Source organism: Carassius gibelio, chromosome A17 (genome assembly GCF_023724105.1).
Source record: "Carassius gibelio isolate Cgi1373 ecotype wild population from Czech Republic chromosome A17, carGib1.2-hapl.c, whole genome shotgun sequence".
Lineage (NCBI taxonomy): Eukaryota > Metazoa > Chordata > Actinopteri > Cypriniformes > Cyprinidae > Carassius > Carassius gibelio.
This window is the reverse complement of record NC_068387.1, coordinates 12,289,663-12,301,330: the sequence shown is the minus strand read 5'-3', so window position 1 is coordinate 12,301,330 and position 11,668 is coordinate 12,289,663. Positions and strand designations below refer to the sequence as shown.

The window sequence follows — 11,668 nt, the reverse complement described above, 5'->3', positions numbered from 1 at the left end:
GTTTTTCATGAGGTTTGCTGACCTTTAGGTAATTGTTTGCCCGTAGTTACACATGCTGTATCGTTTTTGTCTTCGTAATAAGATAAAATTCACTTCTATCTGAAAAGTTTAGTAAAACTGTTGATAAAAAAAAAGTAATATGGGTTACAGGAAGAAAAAAAACATTTCACATTCATACTCTTTAAATTCAGTTAAACATTAAAATTAAAGATTAAAAGATAAAAAAAATAAGTTTTTTTTTTCCTACATGAAACGAGGAAATAGGCCTACGCAAAGTAAAAAGCCTAATGTATTACCTATTTGCAGTATATCAACTTCATGACAAGAAGACTATGAAAAACATTGTTATAAGTTCCTTAAATGCCTGGTAATTATTTTCAAACATCTCAAGATTACGTTGGGGAGGGTGGTTCAGTTTATTAGTTGCATTACGACTTGAGTCAGTCAGCGCATTCTGCTCTCAGGTAATGTTAGGCTAAGTGACACTTTAGCATTAAAATGCAAATGCAAGACTCGACGGAGAACGTATCGGGTTTGAACTGCGCGGTAACAGACGTAACTAAAACGCGAATGCTCTTTAAATGAGCTGAAAATAACACAAATATCCGGGATTTCCGGTGGGAATATACGGAAGAGAGGTGTTGTGTGCGCTACGTGGCCACCTGTGACAGCAGCAGCTCGCATTGACAGTTTGACATGATGGAGTTTGACAGAGCAGAACATGACAACGACAGGGTCGAGAAAACCGGCGAGAACGGCATTAACACCGAGACTCCCGCTCCCGACACCGAGGCACACCGGGAATCATGCGAAGATCGTGAAGAGTCTCAGAAGTCCTGGAGTTTGGAGAGAAACTGGGGGTTTACTTTAGAGGAGCTCTTCAAACTTGCGCTGAAATTCTTTAAAGGTACAGAACTGATGATGTAGCCTAGCCGAGACTTTCACTTTCCCTTTTCTGTATGTCCGGTAAATGTTTACAACTTTATTTTTGTCGCGTCACACCGTCTCTCTATTGGTAGCACAAAATTAAACTCCCTTTTCTCTGACTCGTTGTTTAGATGGTCTAGATACACTTTAATAATAACTCCACCCATTCAGGAACTGAAAGGCCATTCATAATGATCAATATTCAGGTTCTCCTAGATGTTTGCAAGGAGTACACGATGGTTAGACCTACTGTAAATCTTGTCATTGTCTCACAGAGATGAATGGGAAGGCATTCAACCCAACATATGAGGAAAATCTCCGTTTGGTTGCACTACATAAGCAGATCACAATTGGTCCCTATGATCCAAAAGCATGTTCAGAAATTGGCTTCTTTGACGTACTGGGAAGCGACAGAAGGTAACAAAGGAATATGCATAGAAAACCCTTTTTTTGTGCAAATTATGAATGTATAAGGTCATTAAAGAGTATTATACATTCCTTAATGGTAGCTTGATATAATCAATGCACCATGGTATTCTCTGTACCATCACTGTTCTATGGTAATGGCACAGCATATTTTATAAGCATGTGTAAAATAAGATTTAATGCGCAGTACAAAGTAGGTTTTATTCTTCTCTAATCTTATAAAGCCATATAGCACAATCCTACAATGTCTATAGATGCTTCATTTAGTTTGTGGCACTGCGTCTCTCAGGAAAGAATGGCTACGGCTGGGCAGCATGGCTAAAGAAGATGCCATGGAGGACTTTGTGAAGCTCCTGAACTCCTGTTGTAGTCTGTTTGCACCGTATGTGACATCACATAAGATTGAGAAGGAGGAACAAGAGATGAGACGGTATGTTCTGCATTAGTTACAGTGCCTGAAGTGTATAAAGTAGTTTATTAATCTATTAAGAGTTATTTTTATTTTGTGTGTGTGTTTTTAGAAGAGAAGAGGAAGAGCGTCTCAGGCTGGAGAGAGAAGAGCAGGAGCGGCGGCGGCTGGAAGAAGAAGCACGACACAGAGAAGAAGAAGAGAGGAGGTTAAAAGAGGATGAACAGAGAAGAAAAGAAGAGGCAGAGAGGTTACAGATAGAGCGGCAAAAGTGAGTACTGATATCACTTTCCTGAGAATACTACAAATAAAGTTGAACATGTGGCATTTAGTTAGTTACATGAGATTAAGTAAACATTATTTACCTCCTCATTGGTAAACATTTTCTATACACACACAGACACACATTTATTTGATACAAGTATATACAGTATAAATTGAATACAGTAAAAGCAGTGTTATTGTGAAGTATTTTTACAATATAAAATAATTAATATAAAATATAAAATCCTCTTCCCGTTACTCCAGTTTTTAGTGTCAGAAATCATTCCAATATGCAGATTTGGTGTTTAAGAAACTTTTTTTTAAGAAACTTTTTTTAATTTTTTTTGCAGCTTAATAATGTTACAGTAACATCAACTAATTTCATCAAGTATTCCAAATAATTGCTGTTATTTTAACTAATAATATAATACTAAAATAAATGTATTAGTTTCCACAAGAATATTAAGCAGCAAAAACTCTTTACAGCATTGATATACTAACCATTATTAATAACTGAATACCAGTAATAATTAATATTAAATGAGCACCAAATCAGAATGATTCTGAAGGATCATGTAATACATGGAATACATTTACTTTAATAATAATAAATTACTATATATATATATATATATATATATATATATATATATATATATATATATATATATATGTATATGTGTATATATTCAAAAACATATGCTCATTATATTTAGTATATAGAATATTGAATATTAACTGAGGTTTCTGTAGAATTCAGCTTTAAAAAAGTTTTCATCACTGTGTGTATTACCGTCTGTGTACAGACAACATATCATGGCTGTTCTGAATGCACAAACCATTGTGCAGTTTCAGCAGTATGCCAAACAGCAGTATCCAGACAGTCCAGACCAGCAGCAGTTACTCATCAGACAGCTGCAGGAACAGCATTACCAGCAGTACATCCACCAGGCCCTCCGCCTACAGCAGGTACGGAGCACGTTGGAGGATCAGATGTGTGTTAGGAGAATTTGATTGCAGATAGTTTTGTTATTGAGGCACAGTTTAATGGAGGGTTTGCACAGAAACTTTTGTTGAAAGATGAAGCTGTCAAATGTATTAGATCTGACAGCAGCTACATTTCAAACTCAAAGTAAACAATTCCAAATATTTAGTCTGCAAGTCATTTTATATCGATAATGTTTTCAATACAATTATACACAAGCAATCACAAGGGTATTTTTCACTATGAAATGACATTAGTCAATCATAACAAGCACTGAATGAATTCATCAGACAGAATGTGTGAATGTTTTGTGAAAAAAAAATAAAAAGATTATACTTCATTTTAACTGAACCTAAAGAAACAAGTTATAATAATGAAAAAAAAAAAAATCTGTCATAAGCCCTTTACATTTTCTCCTGTGACTTCAGATGGCCTTGCAGAAGCAGCAAGACTCAAATGTGACTCAAACCCCAGAAGCTCTTTCTGCTCCTGTGTCAGATGAAGCTGCGCTCACCTGCAATCCCAACAGCCAATCAAATTCATTAGAAAATCAGGAACAACAGACAGACTCAAAAACCTTCCAGTTGTGTGTGGAAGGCAAAACAGGAGGTATGTTTCATCCATCCATCAACAGAATCCATCTATCTGGCTGTGTATATACTTATATTTATAAAAGTGATACATTTATTAAAAGAAAAAAAAATCCTGAAAAAAAGGTATCACACAAATATTAAGAAATAATAAAATGACATAATAATGATTTCTGAAGGATCATGTGACACTGACGACTGCAGTAATAACTGCTGAAAATACAGCTTTGCCTTCACAGGCAAAATATATTTATTTTCCTTTCTTTTCAGTTGTAATAAAATTACACAATATTATTTTTACTATTTTTTTTTTTTTTATCAAATGAGGGTATAAAACTATTTTATGTATATATTATTTATGTATATAATTTTTAAGATTTTAATATTTATGTATTTGCGTCAATTATTTCTGGTTGTATTGTACAGTAATAAAAATATATAAATATTATTGTAAAATAAAAAGTAATTTAAAAAAGATTACTCTTGCATACTATATGTATATGTATATCTATATGTATATGTATTTTTGATTGCAGAAGTGCCCATCATTGCCCCCTCTATGTGGACACGGCCTCAGATTAAGGAGTTTAAGGAAAAGGTGGTGCAAGATCATGACTCTGTGATCACAGTAAACCAAGGGGAGGTGTTGACAGTACGGGTGCCCACTCATCAGGATGGCTCACAGCTGTTTTGGGAATTCGCCACCGATCACTACGATATCGGTTTTGGGCTTTTCTTTGAGTGGAAGGACTTGACCAAGCCAGCAAGCACTGAGACTACAGAAACTAAAGAAGGTTAGAGGGTGGATTTCTTGGACATGAAGATAAATTCTTAATCAAATATGTTTTATTATATCATATTTATTTTATTCTGATTCCTAATTTCAGGCACAGAACAAGTTAAAGGAGAGGAGCAGGCAGGACAGGGCAGATGTCCACTGGTGCATGAGGTTGTTCCTGTTTCCCGTCGTGACAGCCATGAGGAGGTTTATGCAGGCAGCCACCAGTATCCTGGTCAAGGAGTTCATCTTCTGAAATTTGACAATTCCTACTCCCTCTGGAGGCCAAAGGTTGTCTATTACAGAGTTTATTACACTAGATAAACACCAGCAGACCAGGTTCTGCACTCACAATCCACCTGTGAGCATCTTGAGAGTCTTTAACAGAGGCACACTACTCAAGCTGTTGAAATATGTTGTTTGATTTGAATGCAAAGGTATTTGCATTGTGTTCTCAAGATACATGAATCCTAGTTTGGAGTCATGATCTAAAGTCCTTGGAAGTCCTGTGCTTTTAGAAGAAATTTTAAGAAAACAAAATTTTCCGATATCTTTTATGTTTATGTTGAATCAATGAAGGAATGGTGCATATTAATTAGTTTTTAATTGATGCGATTGATTCAAGCACTTTAAATAAAATAAAAAAAATATGATGGTGATATTTCACTAAGTATTTCTTGGGTTTATAGGACTTAAAAAAATTGTTTTGTGGATGGTTGATCAAGCAATAGTAATTTAATATCTGTTACTTTTTATATTAAGGCCTAATCTTATTGTAAACTTAATTATTCTTTTCTGTTTTATATGTTAATTATAACCAGATGTTAAGGATTGTATCTATATGTTTGCACAAAAAAATATATTTGTGCATAAAAGCAAGTCGAGAACATACTAGTACTAGTTCTCCAAAATACTGGCTTTCTGGTAAAGGTCCATATTAACATATTTTGTGTATTTTCTTGCCTAAAGCAGACATATATGCAACATATATGCAACTACGCAGACACCACAATGTTGTACTCTACAATGATGGAGATGTGTTCTGTGTAGATGTAGATAAAGCGGTTAAAAAGATTCTAAATACATTGGATTAACTTCAGATAATAGGTTAAAAAATGACAATTTTTAACACTGTGTGAGAACATTATATGTTTCATTTGAAATAAATGCTTTCATACCCTACAAGTGTGCAAATAAATAATTTACAATATTTAAATTATTGTGAAAGTTAATGTATAGCCCCATGTATAATTTTCCTATTTTCCTGCATTGTTTCAGCAATAAAGTAACATGTATATATTAAAAACTTAAAAATCACAAGGTTAGAAATCATCCAGTATAGATAAAGGTACAGACTTTTATATTGCAATAATTCATACGTTTATCATGCATAATCAAACATTATAATCATACCAATTCAATTTGCTTTGTAATAAAACAATTGCATATGTCCATCTAGTATCAATCATAGTTTCTTCATATTTGTAGTAGTGAATGCTATGTTCATCTTTAGTTAAACGTGTTACAGCAGCGTTTATATCACTGCGTGAAGCAGACAGCAGCCTGATCTTGTCCTCTTCTCGGTCTGTAGCACAGATTCACAGGCACATTGAACTTTCCAGCTGAAAAGCGTGAAATATACATATAATTATATATTTTATAACATCATAATAAACATTACATATAAGCTAAATAAAAGTCAAATAAATGCATCTTTGACATAAGAGACCTTCCAAAATAACATTCATAAAACAAAAAATCAATTATTCCTACATTTTGTCTGGTAGGGTTGTGTAGTATATATTATACATAGACAACATCATGAACATTGCATTTTAGTATGTAGTAATAATGACACAAACACTTTAGTATCTGTGATTTCTGTGAGATTTAAAAAGTGAAGGGCCACAGTGGCCAGAAAGGTGTGAGTTGTGTTCACTGCCAGACAAAATCACACGTTTGACACATTCCTCTTGGTTAGCACTAGAGCGTCATTGAACAGAAACAATCCCAGGTCACTAACATGCTCATACATCCTGAGAAAAAAAAGAGAACAAACATATCACAGATCAGTTGGGTTGCTTGAGTAAATCTGCTTTTATCTGGAATAAAGTTCACCCAGAAGATGATCGTTTGCTTAACGTCCTTTCCTTCGGACCATTTAATATAATAGATGAGTTTGTTTCCTCACTGGAACAGATATGGAGTAATGTAGCATTACATCACTTGCTCACCAATAGATCTTTTGCAGTGAATGGGTGCCGTCAGAATGAGAGTCCAATTAGCTGATAAAAACATCACAATAATCCACAAGATTCCATTCCATCTGTTAACATCTTGTGTGGCAAAAAGCTGCTTGTTTGTGATAAATAAATCCATCAAGGTAAGTATTTCTCTTCAAACCGTTGTTCTTAAAAAAAATACATCAGTGGAATTTGATGTGAAAGGACAACAGGGGATGGACTTTTTTCACTGGAGCAAGCATTATCAAGAATTACTCATATTTTGGCCAGAAGTGAAATTGTTTTTTTGTTTTTTTCTTATAAATACACAATCTTTCATGTAACAAGATGTTAATTGATGGACTGGAATTTTGTGGATTACTTTGATGTTTTTTTATAATCTGTTTGGACTCTCATTTTCACAGCATCCATTGATGAATAATTGCTGTTTCTCATTTACTTACTGTAAATGTGATATAATGTTTTTTTTGTTTTTTTTTACTCATATACACCTTGGATGTTGTGTACTACTTCTTTAATAAAAATATTTGCTTCTTATAAATTCTAACTTATTGAGTATTGCTGTGGTTAGTGATCTACAAACAGAAAAGGTTGGCTTCAGGTAAACAGAGAGACTCCTGTTTCTTTGTCATCTGATCTCAGGTCACCTGAGAGAGGCAGCAATGTCTCCATAAAGGCAGCTCAGTAATGCCACATTCTGTCTGGTGATCAAGTATCTGCTTTCCTCCACAAACTACTGTTATACTATATGTATGAACAACACTGTCATCTGCATAGAGTGCACTGATAACTGATCTCTGATCCTGATCTCTCTAAATAAATGAATGCTGTGAAGACTATGCAATTTACTGGACAGCTTTGGATTTTGCTCTGTGCCTCCCCTTCATGATTCTCAAGTCTCGATCCAGACTCTTTTTTCAACTGAGAGTGAATAGCAAAGCACGGTCTTAAATTAATATATGTTCATATTATTGACTGAGCACTTTGAACACACCTTGTGGATGAAGCCTCTGTTAGTCAGCAGTGTGTTGAGGGCTGATGATAACTGTGTTTAGTCTTGGTGCTCAGATGGGGAGGGTGGTATTTATGCCTGAAGCAAAGTCACATACCCCTCCACTCGTGTGGATGGTGTGAGAAACAGCTCATAGAGATTGAATGTACAGTTGGAGTGTTGCTAGAGTCGCATACAACTTCATCCTTCGCCACAAAACTAATAGAGCTGTAATTTGTACTGTACCTCAGCTTTCTGGTAGCAATAGTCCGGTCGTGTCTCTTCAGAAAGTTGTGGAAAACAGGAAGCATCTCACAGCACTACAAAACATACAACATTATCTAACAGATAATGACAATGATTTATGATATCAAATGATTTATAAAAGTATTATACATAATTTAATTATTTATTAAAGGATTATACACCAAAATATACTTTTTTTTTTTTGCTCACCAAGGCTGCATTTATTGGATCAGAAATAAAAAAACAAATAAAAATAAAAGATTAATATTGTGAATTTATTAAAATATAAAATAACTGCTGCTGATTTTCATTACTCCAGTCTTCAGTGTCATGTGATCCTATAGAAATAAATTCTAATATTTGTTGCAAGAAACATTTTTTATTATTATTATCAATGTTGAAAACAGTTGTGCTCCTTTATAGTTTTGTGGGAACCATGGTTATTTTTATTTTTTATAATAATGTAATTAATGTCAATTTCGATCAATTATTATATTAGCACTATAATTAATTTTTATTTCATAAACATTTTAAGTTTTATGTAACTAACCTTGCCTTGTCATAAATAGGTAATATCATCTGCTATATTTTTAGAGACTTGCTGACACAGAGTCTGCGGAGGTCTCCGTGTTATCATTTCCTGTTTGTTGTTTTCTGCATGTTTCTGCACATTGCTTGTACCACATGACTTTGAATTGGCAGACAAGTATTTTTAAAATTTCTCTAATATTCACTGCTTTGCTTCTAATAACAAAAATATCTTACCAATGTTTTATTTTCAAGAATTGTATTCTTTTAATGAGACTTTCTTCCAAATGAAACTCTCTTCATTATGATATCAACTTTGACTTTATTCAAAATTATTTATTAAGAGGTGTGTACTGTGGCCATGCTTGATGTTGTCTCACATATGATTTCTCATTATTTAAAAGCTCTTTGCACAAAGCACAGTGTCTATCTGCATCACTCAACAAGCCCTAACAAAAAAAAGACACATTTTTAAGCAAAGAAGCATTTGGTAAACCAAATTAATTATCTAAAATAGAAACATTAGCACTAACCTTTGGAGATTCTGGACTGAGGTCGTTAAAGGAAGCACTTTCTGAAGGAAACAGTGGGTCATTGTTCTTCAAACCACTGTTGACTGATGACTTCAGCAGAAAGTTTTCCCAAGTAGTGTAAGGGATCGTACTACAGCATGACCGTAAAAACAGTGAATCAGATTTAGTATTATGAAGTGTGATAATCTGAGATTTACTGGAACAAAATGTTTCTAGTTTACCGGAGTCACATTCATCAGCCATGAACATGAACACATAAAAACATGTAAAACATGAACGTCATGAACCAAACACTGCATGACCTCTGTTTTAAGAGAAATGACATCAGGCATCTTTATATGATCCCAGAGGAACAGACCTGAAAAGGCCACACAAACCAGGAAAATGGTTTGAATACACACACACACACACACACACACGACACCTTTCTATGATATAAGGTATTTAACTGACGTAACTGCACAAGACTGTGTTTTAATTTCTAACTTGCCCAGGGTTTGCTGACTTGCTCTGATCTCTTGACACATGAAGTGCAGCTGTGGCCCCAGCTGTTTCCTCAGATCCTTACAGCCTTCCATTCAGCCTGTCTGCACTAGTTCAGAAGGAGGGTCTCATGCAATAATAATAACAAAAATACTAATAAATAAAATTTAATTAACAATATGATTGTTTTTCAAATCAATATTATTTTATGATATATAAAGATATATTATAACTTTTTTTAAAGTGAACATTATATTTTTTTTAAAGATTTTTTTCTTTATTATTTTGTATGAGAATATTTATATAGACACATTATGTACATAATATTTATATTCTATAATTGTACATATTATTACATTCATAGATGGATGGATATATTGATTCTATATCTTTAGTTAAAGTATCCCAGGATACATTTACAATTACATTTAGTCACCTAGCAGATGCTTTATCCAAAGCGACTTGAGAAATTATTATTATTATTACATTTTGGTCACTACATCATTTAGTACTTCCATTTTTGTTATTTCATAGTTTTGATAACTTTACTATTATTCTAAAATGTGGTAATACATAATGTGTTCACACTTTCGACTGAATATATATATAATAACCCTCTCTTAAGAGATTTTTCTGCTGCTCACTGTGCTGGTAGGAGCTCTGACAGTCGAAATGGACAACTTCCTCATCAGATCCACCCCTGGACCTGAACAATCAAACTCCTGAATAAAAGACACTTACAGTTAATGTTACATGGGACAAAATGCCGCTGGGACAAAACAGACAAACTCTACCAGAAGCTGCCAGGGGAGTAAAGATGTTCAGACTCCCTCCTTCTGAAGCAGGCACTACACCCAACCACACAGATTCTTCCAGATCTACCTCACACACGGCTTCAGCACTGTCTTCTCCTTAGTGCTCAGCTCTGGATAAAAGACAATGTAGGTAGAAAGATTTAACATTTACCTTTCAAATACTCTATTTTCTCTTTTATTACATTATATTATAGGCTTTTAAACTATAGATATGGATGATTTAGTAGATTGTCTGTTGTGTTATGTTGACTCATTCTACATTTGTACTGCAATTTATTGAAGTAATTCAAGTATTTGGCAGCAGCTGTGTGTTTTATACGGTTATAAAATCTGCCCTCATGAAGAAAAAAAAATATATTTTCCAGCAGGCAAAAACTGCCTGTTATTTATTTATTTTTTTAAGTAAGACTGGACCCAATGTTGAATTAATCAGGGAAATTAGCATCTGTGAGAGTTATCCCTTCTGTGCTTCCTGGCACCATCCTGCCTTGGATCACCCTATCCGCCAGAGAAAGCAAAGCCTCCAAGGTCATTCCTTGTGAGTGGTGACACCACTACAGACACTTCACAGCCAGAAGCAGCTAGAAATTTGAAGTTGAAATCCTTCGGTCCATAAACAACTGGCTATTATTCAACAAGAGACATAACTCAATGATAGACATAAATGAGAAATAACACATTTTTATTTCATATCCAGGGACACTAGATGACACAAGCATGAAAAGAGGAAGAGGTCTAGGAAGACTTGAGTGGCTGGATGAATAATGAACTGTAAGGAAACAGCATGCTTAGGATAAAATTTTAAATATTGTTGTGAGAAGAATTACAAAAGGTACTTAAACATTTTAATCAATTGCACCTTTATGGGAATATCAGACGAGAATATGAGCCAACCAGCCAACTGAGATGATTGGCCTCAGATAATTTATATGAATTAAAACTCCTTAACCTCAATAAGATCATTTCATAAGGGCATGTAGGCTACAGTACATAAAATGCTGGAACCTGTCACTCAGTTTTATGCTCTGCTACCTTCTGTCCGAGTTTGTCTTGTGTTCTCTCCATCTATCCTGTAGCTCCTCTGGTGCTGTCAAACATAGACACGTGCTGCTTTTCCATGGAGTAACAATATCTAAACTTGCGGTACAAGCCACATAATATCTTTTCCATGCCCTGTACTCATGATCTGAAGGGCTGTAGGGAAGAAACCTGCTCTGCCAGAACCTTCCAGTGCCAGCACACCTGTGCTGCAGAGCAGATGTCTCGAGGACTGAGGAAGGACATGATGTAGAGAGACAGAAAGCGAGACAGCACAGCTGTGAAGTCCATCCGAGTGTGCGGACTGATTCTGCCAAACAACCCCTGGTGAATCTGAAATTATAAAAATATATAATGACTTCAAAATCATTGCCAGAGCAATTGTGGTTCTTCTGTGTGTATCATGTAAGAT

The 11,668-nt window shown here is 34.6% G+C and overlaps 2 protein-coding genes across 2 annotated transcripts; one reads left to right on the top strand and one right to left on the bottom strand.

The window, feature by feature from the left end:
• The first annotated feature begins 425 nt into the window (after positions 1–425).
• LOC127933137 (Golgi resident protein GCP60) lies at positions 426–5,564 on the top strand. The gene is made up of 8 exons (XM_052529879.1): positions 426–907; positions 1,203–1,344; positions 1,643–1,783; positions 1,875–2,033; positions 2,833–2,995; positions 3,440–3,620; positions 4,138–4,395; positions 4,489–5,564. The coding sequence occupies exons 1-8, from the start codon at positions 697–699 to the stop codon at positions 4,701–4,703; spliced, it is 1,470 nt and encodes a 489-aa protein (XP_052385839.1). The 5' UTR covers positions 426–696; the 3' UTR covers positions 4,704–5,564.
• A 3,100-nt stretch (positions 5,565–8,664) lies between these two features.
• LOC128031610 (uncharacterized) lies at positions 8,665–11,547 on the bottom strand. The gene is given in 7 exon segments (XM_052619924.1): positions 8,665–8,836; positions 8,921–9,106; positions 9,199–9,278; positions 9,411–9,494; positions 9,497–9,556; positions 11,251–11,305; positions 11,461–11,547. Coding segments are annotated over 7 exon segments (669 nt in total). The 3' UTR covers positions 8,665–8,719.
• Positions 11,548–11,668: the final 121 nt, after the last annotated feature.